Consider the following 14,413-nt stretch of genomic DNA (forward strand, 5'->3'; position numbering starts at 1 on the left):
TTGCAGCCAGCGCTGACTGAGACTAGAGGTTTCTAGCACAAGTCCCCCTCAACTAGCAGCCGCAGGGCCTCTGTCATCTCTGCGCCTTGGGTGGCAGCGGGACAGTCTCCCCTCCAAGTCCAGCCCTGGGTGGATGCTGGCTAACTCAAGATCTACCGCAGAGCCCAGTGTGGGCTGGTGGCTCATGGGTAGGTCAGGGCCATGGGGAATCTCCCATCATGCGCAGGTAGGAGCCCCGGGGCTGGCGCTCAGCTCCTTCCACTTGTGCCAGCGTTCCGGGAATGCCGAGGGAAAGGTCAGCAAAGGAGGAAGAAGAATTTGGGGGCGGAGGGGACGAGCAGCCGTCTGGTTCCCGGCTTAGTCCTGCCGCGTATGGAACATCTCCCTGCGCCGGGCCGAGGCAGGGGGATTGCACGCAGCGTCACAGGCCCCGGCGATAAATCAGTGCCGGCGCTGACAGGAGAGCACTCGGCGCCGTCTGGGACTGGGGCCGGGCGAGCGCATTCCTTCCACTCCTTCCTCCGCCGGCCGTGCCAATGGCGAGCAGGGCGGCAAAGTCAGGCCCTGCCAGGCCCGAGGGGAAACACCCCAGAGGTGTCTGGACACCTGGGTTCTATTCCTGGCTCTAGGAGGGAGTGCTTGGAGGAGTGGGAGTCAGGACACCTGGGTTCTCTTCCCAGCACCAAGGGGAAGTGGGGTCTAGTGTTTCCTAGGCTGTGACCTCCCTCCTCCTCAATCTTTCGCAGGGCTCTGGTTTTCAGAGCCCGGCTTCCCCACGGCTGCATAGGAAAAGGTGCCCCTCTGTTCAATGGTAATGCTGTCACCCACCAGCCCCCAGCGTCTAGGGATGCCAGTAACAATAAAGCATTTTGAACCCCTGAAAAACTAGACACAGGCGGGGAAGAGGGAAGCTCTGGTGGGTGAGGCTCAGTTACGTAATGAGGGGGTTGTACTTTGACTAGACTTCCCCTCTGGGCTGACTCCTGGGAGACTGAACTTTCCCGGTGGCTGGCCCCAAAGCCAGTGGAACTCACTGCTACTAGATACAGGCACGTCCGCGGGCCTCACCTTGGACAGAGCCACAAGCAGAATTCAGCGCTTCCCACCCCATCTCTGACACCTTGGAGCCAAAGGTATTTGACTCGCATTAGTCTGGACCTCAGAGCCCATTGCGATGGGGCCAGGTAATGCCTGTGGAGGAGGGGCTGCAATGGATGCTTGCACCAAGAAGTAAATCCCGTTGGCAAGGGGACTGCTGGGACACAGAGCAGGGCCAGCGCCAGCCCCTCAGCTATTCAGTAACACCCCACACACGGGCACTCGGTGGCCATGTGGGGCCAGAACCTCAAAGGTATTTAGGCACCTGATTCTGGGAGCTAGGCACCTAAATATCTTTGAGGAGTCACGTCTCAGCCTTTGAGGCCTGCCCGAACCAGCTGGGCTGCCAACATGGCGGGGCTGGGAACTAGCTGCAGAGCCGGCAGCCAGACACATCAGCTACCTCTGCCCACCGCTGGGCTCTGGGAACCGAGGCAGCTTAGCTGGAGGCCGGCTCAGGTGTTATGTCCTGGCCCGTCCCAGCGGGTTATTTTTAGCAGGGAGATCTGACGGGCCAGACGCCCGCCGGCGCAGTGCCCCCCCCAGCCGGCAGGGCTAACGAGAGCAGCATGTGGGGAAAGGCAAGAGCAATGCGAGGAATGCCGGGGGCTGCGCCAAGGGCAGCCGGCCTCATGGGGATAAATCACAGCTGGGTTTTCCTTTACGTGGCGGCGCAGGGACTGGCTGCGGCAGGGAGGGCGTTGGCCACAAGCGTGTTTAATGTCACTCCGGGGTGCTCAGCTGGAGGGGCGCACAGGGGTCCGGGCTGGGGCAACCGCCTGGCCCGGAGCATCACTGGACAGAGTGGGGAAACTGAGGCACCACAGGGGCAAGGGACTTGGCTGCACAGCAGCATCATGGCAGAGCCAGGACTGGGACCCTGACTTCCAGCCCCCCGACCCCCTCCCTGCTCTAACCACTCAGCTTCACACCCCTCCCAGAGCTGGTGCTAGAACCCAGGAGTCCCCACCCCCCACCCACCCGTCCAGGGCCTGTCACAGTCAGTGTGGTGGAGGGCCCCGTTCCAGGATTCACTGCCCCCCACCCCCGTTCTGCCATTGCTGGGATCAAGGAGGCACCTGGCTTCCCCGTAGGCCCAACCCCACTGGGGCTGGCTGGTCGCTCCCTTCCCGCAGCACCAGCTGGGCAATCACCTTAACTCTAGGGCTGCACCCTCCTGCCCTTTGCTCCTCTGCCTGCCTGGCTAGGCCCCCACCCCCCGAGCTTTCAGAGTCGTGCTCCCTGCCCCACAGGCTCAGGGCCAGGCCAGGCACCAGGCAGGGTTGTATTAACTGCCAGCCCCCGGGGTGGAGTGGGACAGCTGTGCCCACAGCCCAGGCTCCGTTCCCTGGCTCTGCGTTGAGGCTGGCATGGCCCAGCTGACGGCTGCTTGCCCCTGGTGGCACACTCTGCTTTCGCCCACAGCAAGTGGGCGGAGGGTGAACTAAACGAGAGGGGGAGTCCAGGAACCAGCGCTGGTTCTGATCCAGCCAGGGGGGGAAGAAATGGGGCAGCAGCTCCAGCTGCCCCTAGGCAGGGAGAGTGGCTGGCTCTAGGGGGCAGGGACTGGGACTTTTCATAGAATCATAGAAGATTAGCCGTAGAAGGGACCAGCCCCAACGTAATCATCCCAGCCAGGGCTTTGTCAAGCCTGACTGTAAAAACCTCTAAGGAAGGAGATTCCACCAGCTCCCCAGGGAACCCATTCCAGTGCTTCACCACCCTCCTTTCCCAGCTCAGGCATGACACCATTGGGGGCTGTTCTACCAGCAACTCCTGGCTTTAGGGCTAGGGCTGCAGTCCCTTAATGGGCCCTGATTCAAGGGGCTTTTGGCCCCCTCTGGCAGCCAGAACCCCCCAAGCCACCTTCATCCACCAGGGCAGGTGCCTGTATGTGCCAAATCCCAACCCAGTAATTAGGGCCCCCGGTGGCCCGTGACGTGACCCTTGGGTGCCCCATGCCGGGGACTCGGGCTGGGAGAGCTCGCCAAGCAGAGACGGGGTGAAGGAGCCGATAAATCACCCAGCGCCTCCGCCGGCCCGAACAGAGTGTCCACAGCCTCCCACCAGGGGCAAGGCCTGGAGGTTTTCCGGAGGAGCAGAGGAAAAATAATAAATAGCAGGCAGGGCAGGGCTGGGGATTGTTCTTTCTCGGGATGATAAATCAAGGCCGGTGGCTCCGAGACTTTTCCACGTCGGCTCAGCTCTTAATCCACTGGAAAAACAGCTCAGGCAGGCTGCGGCCTGCACTCTGCACCTAGGGGAGCATTAAGAAGATGCCCCCCCCCCATTAGGCCGAGGTCAGTCCAGGTGGAGGAGCAGCTGGCTCGGGCTGTTTTGCCCAGATGTCACCAACTCGAGTCCTGCGTGGCTCAGCAGCGAGTAGAAGTTGTAGTCACTTGTGAAACAAGTTGGCTGGATCTCAGCTGGCTTCCCGGGGTGGCCAGGAACTGCTCCGGCAGGCGGTTCCCCCTTGCTGGCTGAGAGCGCCAGCTTCTTTCAGAAGCTGGGCATGCTGGGGGCTGGGCTGCGGGTTTCAGAAATATGGCTGCCTCTGGGGTGGGACTCAGCACCCCAGCTCAAGGATTAGGGTCAGCCCGGACGTCAGCGCTGGCTGAGGAGGCTCCCCGGCCCACGGGGGATGCATGCACAGGGCCTGGCCCTCCATGGCGAGGGCTCAGCCCAGGTTGGATGAAGTCACCCCACGCCTGGATTCCACGCTCGGCTTCACCATAAAAGGTGGCGGTGCTGGGCCAGGCCGATGCCCACGCGTCCCCCCAGCTGGGGGACGGCGAGCCGCTGGAATGCTCGCCCGAACCGCACAACATGGCTGGGGAATTAATCCCGGCATCTCAGGCATCCCGCAGAACAGCCACTTCCGGGGGCAGCGGGGGAGACGGACACAGGGCTGCACCCAGCCGCTCCTCCCCAGGGCTGACTGAGCAGCAGAGGCCCTGCCCCGGCCGGACTCCAAGCGCTAGGGAATCGCCCCCACCGTGGGGCAGGCAGGGAGCGTAAACCCCTCTCAGAGCAGGACCCTGCCCCATGCAGCGCGTGCCCTCAGCGAGCAACAAAGCATCCCTGACGCAGGTCAGAGCCACGAGGAAACACCCGTTTATTGTAACAAGAGGGCAGGACGGCCGCTGGTCCCACCTAGGGAGAGACAGAATCAACCCTCTCGAGGGCACCGCGCAGGCTCCCTGGGGGGGCAGGGCTCAGGGAGCACCCGAGGGAGGCAGGGGCCCCAGGGACGGCCCCTGAGTGAGATTTCTCAGGAGATAAGGCAGGCGGGGGGGGAAGGGGGGGAACAGGGACATACCACGAAGCAGCCACATCCGGGCTGTGGAGGGATATGGGTTGAGGTCCCTTGGGGAGCAGGACCCCACGGGCCAGGTCTCCCCACAGTGGACATGGGGGCCCAGGCCCTTACAGCAGGAAGGTTTTGAACCCAGGAAGGAGGATGATCTTTGCCCTTTGGGCCTGAGTGGGGGAGGGGATGGGGCGTGGCCTACCCAGGCCCCACCTCTCACTCCTTCAGGAAGAAGTGCATCTTGTCGTTGATCATCTTGCGCTCGGGGTTGAGGCGCTTGAGGATCTGGGCTAGCACGTTCACCGTCTGCTCGCTGCTCAGCCCCGTCTTCTTGGTCTGGAACTTCTTCAGCAGGTCCTTGGTGGTCATGGGCTTGCGGGTCAGGTAGCGGCGCACGGCCTCTTCCGTCAGCTGCACGTCACTGCAGGGGCAGAATGGGGCCTGAGCAGGGGGCGCCGAGGGCTGGGCCGTAGCCCGGGAGGCTCTGGGCTCATGGGTGCCGAAGGGGAGGCCCACAGGCAGAGCTGGGGCCGGCTCTGTCCCCATACGAACTAGTCAGAGGCTAGGAGCTGGCTCCCCTCCTGTCCCAAAGGCTCTTCCATCCGCCACTCCTGCCCCTGGGACCGCCCCTGGCTGGTGGCACCAGCCAACCCCAGCACTTGGCAGCAGCCCCGCCCACCCCCATGGGAGTGGGCTCAATCCCACAGACTGAGAAGCCCCACCCACCCCCAAGGGATTGGCCAATGGGCCCCAATCCCACAGGCTGAGAAGCCCTACCCACCTCATGGATTGCCCTCCATCCCATAGGCTAAGAAGCCCCACCCACCCCATGGGATTGGCCAATGGACCATGATCCCACAGGCTGAGAAGCCCCGCCCCCGGTCACTCACCCGCTGCTGGGGGTGGACTTGCCGGACTGTGGCTGGGGAGTGGACTTGCCCGAGGTTGTCTGAGGTCCCGCGTCCAATTTCAGCCTCTTGGCTGCCGGGAGGTCGCCGGATCCCGACTGCCGCTTCCCTGCGCCGAGACGGAACAGCTCAGTGCCCTGGCCAGACCCCGGCCCCAAGTCCCACCGACAGACGCCCTGCACCTCCGGCTGGCAAGGTCAGGAACCAGGCCGCACGGGGGTCTCCCCAGGCCCCTGCACGTGGGACCCCTCCTTCCCTGCCTTCAGGGGCAGCTGGTGTAAGGGCTGGGTGAGCTGCCGAGGAACACTGCCCCCTGCTGGCGTTTGTGACTGTTCCAAGCTGATGCCCTAGCAGTGCCCGATGCTGCCACCCCCCCCCCCCCCCCCAAAGCCCTTACCTTGCTCCAGCTTGCTGGCTGCAGCTCGCAGCGTGGAGGACGTGCTGCCTGCGTCCACAGTGGGCGTTCCTGGGCGGCTGTTCCCCCGGGAACTGCTGGCCGACCCCTTCCGCTCCTTCTTGGGTGGAGTTTTCCTCTTCTAGGTGTGGGGTGAGAAGAGGAGCCGGCGTTGGGCATCGTCCTGAGATGCACTGAGCCAAGCCAGGGCATGGGGGCTGTGCAGAGGCACAACCGGGCACCCCCCCACCCGGGCACCCCTCCTTCCCCAGCATCCTCCACACTTGACGTGTCATCTCCGTGACGGCACAGAGGCAAGGGGAGAGGACGCCCAGCTCCGGGTGAAAACCAAGGGGAGGGCTAGGGAGTCAGAGTGGAACCGGCTCCACAGGGGTGTGGCCAGGGCAGCGGGGTCACTGCCCCCTGATCCCGGAAAGGGCCGGGATCAAGGCGGTAGTGGTGGGTCTTAGCCAAAAGGCAGCCTGTCCAGCAGTGCTGGAGGGGACAGTGCGCCACTCCGCATCCTGGGAAGGGATTCCCCCCCCCCCACCAGATACCCAGTCCGGGAGCTAACCCCCGTCCGTCACCCCCTGCCGGAGCCAAACCACCAGCCCAGCTGCCGCACGGACGGCCTCTCCGTGTGCCCACGGAGCAAAGCACGGGAGCCTTCTGGGGCGAGAGGGGAATTGGGGCCTTGGGCTCTCTGCTGGGGAGTGGTCAGCAAGATGGGGAGCCCCATCCCCCCAGGAGCCGGGCTGAGAACACCCCCAGCTCGGCGCACACAAGCCAGAAGGGAAGTTAGCTCTCGGCTGGCCGCCTGGGGAGAAAAGGTTACTCACCCTGTGCAGTAACCGGGGTTCTCCGAGATGCGTGTCCCTACGGGTGCCGCGTCCCTGCGCCTAGGATCGGAGATTTTCCATAGCAGCGCCCGTTTGGGCCACGCACGCGCTCCCCCGTCTCAACCGCCCTCGGTCCCTTCTCTACCGCAGAGCCCAGGGCTGAACTCCGAAGCAGAGGGAGGAGGGCGAGCAGTGGAGCACCCACAGGGACACCCCGTCTCGAAGAACCTCAGTGACCGCCCAGGGCAAGTGGTGTCCCTGGGGGTGCTCCACTTTAGGTGACAGGAGAACAGTGCCCCCCGCTGGAAGGCTAGGGCTGCGGAGTTGGATTTGTTAGCGACGATCACACGGACAGTCCTAGCGAGCACTTGCTGTCGAGACTTGCACTATGGTGTCGTGCTCTGGGAATGTGCGTGCCGACGCCCAAGTCACTGCTTTACCAACGTCCGTGATTGGTGCATAGGTCGGGAAAGCTAGAGACGTGGAAATCGATCGTGTGGCGTGCCTTCGGGGGCAAACCGCAGTGACGATAGCAAAGGTGAATGCAGTCGGAAACCTGCTTTGAAAGTCTTTGTTTAGACACGGCTGAGCTCTGATCTTTCTGCAATAGAAAGGAGTAATCGTGGTGACTTTCTGAAAGGGTTAGTCCTTTCAAGGTCAGAGGCAAGCGGCCGTCTAGCGTGTGGAACGGTTAGTTCTACGTGGCTCAGGGACAACAACGGTTGGCAAACAGGCCGATTCAGGGGCAGTGAGGAAGGTATTTTAGGAAGTAACTTTGGATAAGGTCTCAACAAAACTACCTTTGAAGAAGATTATATTGGGAGGGGGTAACAAGAAACATCTGTCAATGAAGACAGCCTATGAACGAGCAGGTAGGTCATCATGGGCTCCAAGGAGTGTGCAGTCAGGCATCGCATGACTAGGTTAAGGACCCAAGGTGCAGTGGGATCTCGTACTTCAAGGTAGAGATTTCAAATTCCTCTGAGAAACCGTCTTGTTCCAGGGTGGGTGAACACTGAGTGACCGGCGACCTTGTGGTGGAAGGCCGGGATGGCTGCAAGATGCTTTCAGATTGAACTTGAGGACAGCCCTGGCCCTTTTAGATCCCAGATGCAGACCAGTACCAGTGACAAGGGAGAGGTTATAGGTGTCGCACCCGGTCTGGAATCTTGTCCATTCACGCGGGTAAGTTTGGCTTGCAGAGAGATTTGTTTAAGTTGTGTCTGTGCGGGACGTATTCTGTCCGGAGCCACACCTGTGTGGCCTCGCACATTTTACAACACAGGTGGGCACTGCCACATGCCCTGGTAGTCATCTACATGTTCTGGCTGATCCCTGCGGACTGGTTTGGTACCGTGGAGATCAAATTGGCTAGGGCGGCAAGTCTGTGTGGTGGTCAGAAGGCTCTGGCCTCCACTGCGGCAGGGTAGGGCCCAATGAACTCTGGATGCAGTACAGGCGTCAGTATTGATTTCTGAGTGTTGATTTGAAGGCCTAGTTGTGAGAAAAAGGTCCCTAGTTCTGCGTGTAGCCAGGACTGCGTTGTCTCAAGAGGGGGCTCTGAGAAGGCAATTGGGAATATCGTAATTGCCTGTTGGCAGAGGTGCACCACACTGCAAGGAGCTTGGAGAACACCCAGGGTGCCAAAGGCCCAAGGGAAGTACTTTGTACTGGCCGGGATCCAAGCCCAGCACAAATCTGAGGAATCTCTGGGAGACGTGGAAAGGTGCGTCTTGGAGGTCGAGGGCCGAGATCAATCCCCCGGTCCAGTGTTGGGATTATTGTTGCTAACGTGACCATCCTGAATCGCTGTTGTTGAACGAACTTGTTGCATGTTCTGAAGTCTAGACTGGGTCTCCACCCGCTGCTCTTTTTTGGGATGAGGGAATAGATGGAATAAAAGCCTCTCCTGCGGTGTTGGAGCAGAACTGGTTCTACAGCCCCCGAGTGGATTATTTCTTTCTGCAGAAGGTGTCGGGGGGAGGGGGAGGGGAGGAAGATGGGTGGGTTGGAGGGAGGGAGAGAAATTGCATTGAGTATCCGTTGTTGACCATTTCTAACACCCACTTGTCCAAGGGGACACTGGTAGAACGGGGTCAGGCGGTCGCCAAAGGGATGGATGTTTTCTGGTGGTCACAGCACATGGATCCGGGTGAGGCATCTCGGTGCCTCGACCCAATTTTCTGTTGTGAGGTGGGTTGGTGAGATGCACATGCCTATGTCGGGGGCGGTTACATTTGGGAGGTCTCGGTCATTTCCGGGTCGTAGTCTTGTTGAGGTGGGGGAAATGCAGAGGTTCGAGATCTCGAGGTAGTGTGGTATCTATTCTGCCGTCTCCTTGGTACTGGTGTGGAGACACGCAACGCTCTCAGCATCTCTCTTGCATCCCGGATGGAGCGGAAATAGTCATCGGTCTTGTCGGCGAATAAGTTGGAGCCTTCAAAGGGAAAATCCTCCACTGTAGCTTGTATGTACTTCGGGAGTCCCGAAAGACGTAGCCACGATACTCGCCTCATAACCGCCGCTGTTGCTATGGAGCGGGCAGCCGCGTCTGCCGCATCTAGGGACGCTTGCAATGCCGTCCTGGCCAGCAGCTGGCCCTCCGTCACGACTGCCTGGAATTGTTTTCTTTTGTCCTCTGGGATATATTGAATAAATTCGTTCAGTTTTGAATAGTTTGTGTGGTTATACCTTGACACGAATGCCTCGTAATTGGCAATTCGGAATTGGAGAGCTGCCGAAGAGTGTGCTTTACGGCCCAGCAAATCTAGTTTCTTCCAATCTTTGTCATACGGGTTGTTCAGACGTAGTCTCTCCCTTTCATTCACCGCCAAGACCACCATTGAATTCGGTGTGGGCAGCGAAGATAAGAACTCCATGTCCTTTGAGGGGACAAAATACTTCTTCTCAGCCCTCTTACAGGTGGGAGGGATTGTGGCTGGAGTTTGCCAGACCGCTTTAGCTGCGTCTAAGATGGTCTTAACTATAGGCAGCCCGATCTTGGTGGATGTGGGCAGTATATCCAGAAACAAGCACTGCGACTCTCTTGGTTCCTCTAATGGGATGTGGAGAGAATCCGCTATCCGTCTGAACAACTCCTGACGCTGTCGGAAATCATCATCGGCCGACAATGGCAGGGGAGGCACGACTGTTTTGGCCGCCGAGGATGACGGTATATTGGGTGCAGGTGTAGCTTCCTGCTTGAGCCTTTCCTCCTTCTCCTTGACAGATTCTCCGTCAGGCTCGGGAGGTCTGGATACTGAAGATAACGGGGAGTGCCTTGGTTTCTCCCTCTGGGTATCGGGTGGCCTGGAAAACTGTTGCCTGTAAGCAGCCCATGGATCCCAGCAAGGCCATTGTGGGGGCACAGGCATAAAGGGGGGCACCCACTGGTGTCCATACCAGGATGTTGGGTCACCTCTGGGCTCTTGGTACCTACGGTGGGCAGAAGAGTCAAGTTGTGCAGCGCCCCGACGCGAAGGGCAGCTGCGTGAAGGCACAGAATAAGCATCATTTTCCTCCTCGTCTCCACTGGAGAAGGGGGGGCCAGTCCTGGATGGTGACGGTGAACGGGTGGGTTTGGCATGTACCACAGCCGTCCCGGTACGGAGCGGTAGAGACTCTGGCGTCTCAGAGACAAATCCATCTTTTGGTAATCTAAACTCCTGTGGCGTCTTTGGTACCGTGGGAGTTAGTTGTATCAGTGCTGGTGCCGACGGTCTGGTCAGTGCCAGGGTTGCTCTGCGTTCCGCTGAATGCCCAGCAGGCGGTGCCGAAGTGCCCGGTGCCGTGTGGCTGGTCGGTTCCGTCTTTGAGGCTTTGGGCTTTTCCTGGCCTCTGTCGTCAGACGGTGCAGTCTTGTCCAGTCTTGCCCTCTTGGGGTCCTTGGACTTACCGGCGTCGACAATACCGGAGGTCCCAGGGGCGTCATAGGTGCTCAGTATTACACCTGTCGGTGCCAAAGCTACCGATCTCGCTGGGGACCTCTTTCTTTTCCTCGGCTCCTGGGTGGGCGAACGTGGGGCTCGTTTTTTAGCGTCTTTTCGTGAGGAATCTGTTGATTTCCTCTTTGTAGCCCGCAGGGAGTGTGGAGCAGCTGGTGCTGATGGTGACCGTTGTCCAGGGGGGGTCCTAGGACCAGGGTCTGAGGCTGGCCACAGCAGGCTCTCCTTCATTTGGGGTTTTAGCTTCAGGTCACAGGCTTTCCGACTGCGCGCCTTAAGGTTAAGGCAGTGCGTGCACTTTTGGGGCACGTGTGCCTCTCCCAAGCACCGGAGGCAACGGGGGTGCCCGTCGCTGACGGGGATGGCTTCCTGGCAGGAGAGGCACCGTTTGAATCCGGGCATAACCCCCTGATTGGAATCAACCTACGGGGGGTAATGACAAGGAAAGGGGAAAAAATGGGTTGTTTTGTTAGAAAGAAAGAAAGGAAGGAAGGAAAGAAAGGAAGAAGGAAAGGAAAGAAAAGAAAAGAGGGAAAATGGGAACTGGCTAAAATGGGAACCAACGCTATGAAACGAGAACCGAGGCCCTTGAAGACTCGCTAGGAGGCTCAGGCCAAGGGCGGTTGGGCCGCCCAGCGCTACACAGCTGCCACACAGGGCGCAAGACGGGAGCACAGGTGTGGCCCAAATGGGCGCTGCTACCAAAACCCTGCGATTCTAGGCACAGGGACGCAAACACCTAACGTGGAGCACCCACGGGGACGTTGCTCAAAGACGAGCTAAAGGTTTGGGATCCGGCCAAGGCCCCGAGCATCCAGAGCCCCCAAGCGGGCAACCCAGCCAGCCCCCCGGCCTCCCAAAGGACGCGGGTTGGGGTTACCGCCATGAAGAGTGCCGAGGACGCTTCGCTGTCGATGTCGCTCTCCTCGGACGTCTCCGACTCATCGCTGCTGTCTGCAACACATGGTGTGGGCGGGGTCAGAGCAAGTCCCTCCCCTCTGAATCACCTGTCAATCTCCAGCCCCTCTGGGCTGCTCGGGGTCAGAGCTCTAGCTCTGTATGCCCTCCCATGGCCCCTGGCTCCAGCCACCCCGGGGCTCTTCGCTCAGCACACTCAGTCCAGCCAGAGACCTGAACCAGACGCCTTGGGCTGTGAAGTGGGGGAGGACTTCCAGCCACAGCACCACCCCAGTGTGGGGAACTCCCCCCCTCCTTGGGCCAGCTGGCACAGCATCAACTGGGGGCGGGATGTGGGGCAGCCCAGGGAGGCGTCCTGTCCCCCTTTGGAGGAGGCCGCTTGGTAGATACCGGCACTCGAAGGGTTAACGAGGAGGGGTTTCTCAAAGCGATTTCATAGCTCCTCCCCCAGACACCCCCCCCCATGGGGGCTCCGCACCAGCCCTGGGAGAGAGGGGGAAGTGACCAAGGGGCTTGAGTGAGTGAGTGGCAGTTAGGGAAAGAACCCAGGAGTCCTAGTCCCGCCCCCCAGCTCTATCCCCTAGACCTCACTCCCCACTGAGACCCTGCATAGCTCAGTGCTGATTTGATGACCCAGCAGCAGAGACCACCACCCCTGGCCCCCTGCGGTACAGCCCCCTCCCTCCCCGAAACACTCACCCTTTTTTTTCTTCTTCTCCTGAGGAGTGGGAGCCTTCTTCTCCTCTTCCTCCTCCTCCTTCTCCTCGGCAGGTTTCTCCTCCTCGCTCTCCTCGCTGCTCTCGCTAGCCTCGTCGATCCCTGGGCAGCCAACCGACAGCGGGCTCAGGGGGCAGGAAGGAGCCGGTTTGCAGCCCAGATTCAATGCCCACGGAGCAGTGAGCTCCCCCGAGCGTTTGTGCTGGGCGTTCCCAACCCAGGGCCCCACTGCCCCGTTCTTACCCTGCAGCCCCTCCCACAGGGGCGCAAGCGCTGAACAGCCAACAACCCTCCCTCTCCCCCCAAGCCAGTTCAGGAGCAAGGTGCTGGCGAGGTTAGGGGGTGGGAAGTGGGGGCCGGAAGCCCCATGTCCCACGAGGCACTGGGGCAGCGCAACCCAAGCCAGCTATTTCACCTGCCGGTTTTCTATTTAAGCAACTGGATTTTTGCACGGAGAACGGACGCTTTCTGCGGAACATGGTCGAACACCCGATTCTCCACCGGAAAGCAGCCTCGATGGAGAATTTCTAACCAGTCGTGATGGCACCAAGGGCCCCGCTGAGGTCTGAGGGGTGCCGCCGCCACCAGGTCTCAGCGGTGCCAACCGGGGCCCCGTATCTGCCACGTACCTTTGGGACCGTCCTCTTCCTTCGTCACCTTGGGCTTCCCCACTGCTGCCTCCTCCTGCGAACTGCTGCAAGACACGAGAGGGGGCTGATGGGGGACAGCCTGGCACAAAGGGGGTGGGGGAGGGAACCTGCCTCTGCCAAGACTAACCGTGCAGGGTACAGGAGAGATCTACGTTCCCAGGACAGGTGGGCAACAGAACATGCTGCTTAATGGGGACAGGCAGCGCCAGGTGAGGAGCTGAGTGGAGCTGACCCAGGCACCCTGTCCCGGCGGAACAGGCCTCGCCCCTAAGGCCCCACCCTTACCTGGACCCGTCCGACATGTAATCCACTTCCTGCCCCTCGAAGTCTCCGTCGTCGCTGTCCTCGAAGGCCTCGTCGTCCGAGCCCTTCTTCTTCTTCTTCTTCTTGGTCAGCGGGGTTTTCTTCTGGGGCTTGGCCGCCTTCTCCCCTGTAGCATTATGGGAAACAGCCCGCGGCCGGCTCAGTGGCAAGACCTGGGGGGGAGGTGACAGCCACAGGCCCAGCAAGAGGGGGAGTGGGGTTAGAGGGAGGGGCCGAGAACCAGGACGCCAGGGTTCTACATGGGGACTCCTGACAGGCTGCAGGCTCTCAGAGGGGTAGCGCCATGCTTCGAAGGCACAGGGGTCAGCCTGGGCCCCGAGCTACAGAGACACAGGCCTAGGCAGTAGCCAGGTCACCCGTTAGCCGGGACACAGGGCTACCTCTCCCAGGCCATGAGTGAGAAAGGGGTCCCTGGTCTACCCCCGTGACCCCCAGCAGGGGGCAGCACCCGGCTGAAGGCCCAGGCTAGGGCTGGCTCAGTGACCTCAGGGCAGCAGAAAGAGGGGCTGGGGGTCCCGGGGGTCCCGGGGCAGCAGGGCTGGCTCCGCCCCCAGGGGCCCCTCACCGTCGGCGTCACTCAGCTCGCTCTCGTCTGAGCTCATCTCCAGGTCGTCCTCCAGGTCGTGAATCTTCAGCTCGCTGCTCTTCTTCTTGGTCTTCTTCTCCTTCTCCTCCTCCTCGTCGTCCTGGTCCTTCCGCCGCCGCTGCTGCATGATGGTGAAGTGGTTCAGCACCTTGTTCCGCCTGGCAGGGGGAGGGCAGGGGGTGAGAACACTGGGGGTGGGACCCCCTTCCCTCCCTGACCCCCCCGCAGGGGAGAGGGGCTCTGCCGTGACGGGGTGAAACCCAGCCCTAGGGGGCTGCTGTTGGGATTGCAAAGGGGGGGAGAAGGGACCCCCCCAAACAGGGAAAGGAGCAGGGCTCCCTGGTACCAGGCTGGAAGGGGGGTGCCAGACCCAGGGAGGCCGGTGCTGAGCTCCACGCCTGCCCTGGTGGAAGCAGCCAGGGAGAGGGCCAGAGGAGGCCTCTAGCAGCAGCTGGGCCTGCGCCGGTCGGTTGCCCTGGTGACACAGAGGGGACTCCTCATCCCACGATGCCGTGCAGGCCGCAAGGAGCCCAGCTGCAGCGCGGGTCATACCCAGACACTGCACCCCCAGCCCATCCTCCAGCTCCGAAGCACAGCCAGGAGCACAGACCTGCCTGTGTCAGCCAATCCCAGGGACAAGCCCGGGTTGGGTCTAGTGGGTAGAGCAGGGGCCTGGCAGCCAGGACTCCTGGGTTCTATTCCCCCTGTAGGGAGGGGTGTGGGGG

At 61.0% G+C, this 14,413-nt stretch overlaps 1 protein-coding gene across 3 annotated transcripts in view; it reads right to left on the bottom strand.

The window, feature by feature from the left end:
• Positions 1-4,189: 4,189 nt before the first annotated feature.
• GTF2F1 (general transcription factor IIF subunit 1) overlaps positions 4,190-14,413 on the bottom strand; it is a 15,755-nt gene continuing 5,531 nt past the window's right edge. Inside the window, exons 7-15 of one of the 3 annotated variants that reach the window (XM_024200020.3) lie at positions 13,668-13,846; positions 13,064-13,208; positions 12,758-12,822; positions 12,111-12,230; positions 11,374-11,447; positions 6,550-6,609; positions 5,714-5,852; positions 5,299-5,425; positions 4,190-4,829 (exon numbers count right to left, since the gene is read on the bottom strand). In XM_024200020.3, coding sequence (XP_024055788.2) covers positions 4,625-4,829; positions 5,299-5,425; positions 5,714-5,852; positions 6,550-6,609; positions 11,374-11,447; positions 12,111-12,230; positions 12,758-12,822; positions 13,064-13,208; positions 13,668-13,846 — 1,114 coding nt within the window. In that variant the 3' untranslated portion in view covers positions 4,190-4,624. Of the gene's footprint in view, positions 4,830-5,298; positions 5,426-5,713; positions 5,853-6,549; positions 10,917-11,373; positions 11,448-12,110; positions 12,231-12,757; positions 12,823-13,063; positions 13,209-13,667; positions 13,847-14,413 lie in introns of those variants that run through there. The other 2 variants (XM_024200021.3, XR_003370230.2) reach the window with 2 other exon arrangements.

This window comes from Terrapene carolina, unplaced genomic scaffold (assembly GCF_002925995.2).
Source record: "Terrapene carolina triunguis isolate 2854851 unplaced genomic scaffold, T_m_triunguis-2.0 Scaffold833, whole genome shotgun sequence".
Lineage (NCBI taxonomy): Eukaryota > Metazoa > Chordata > Testudines > Emydidae > Terrapene > Terrapene triunguis.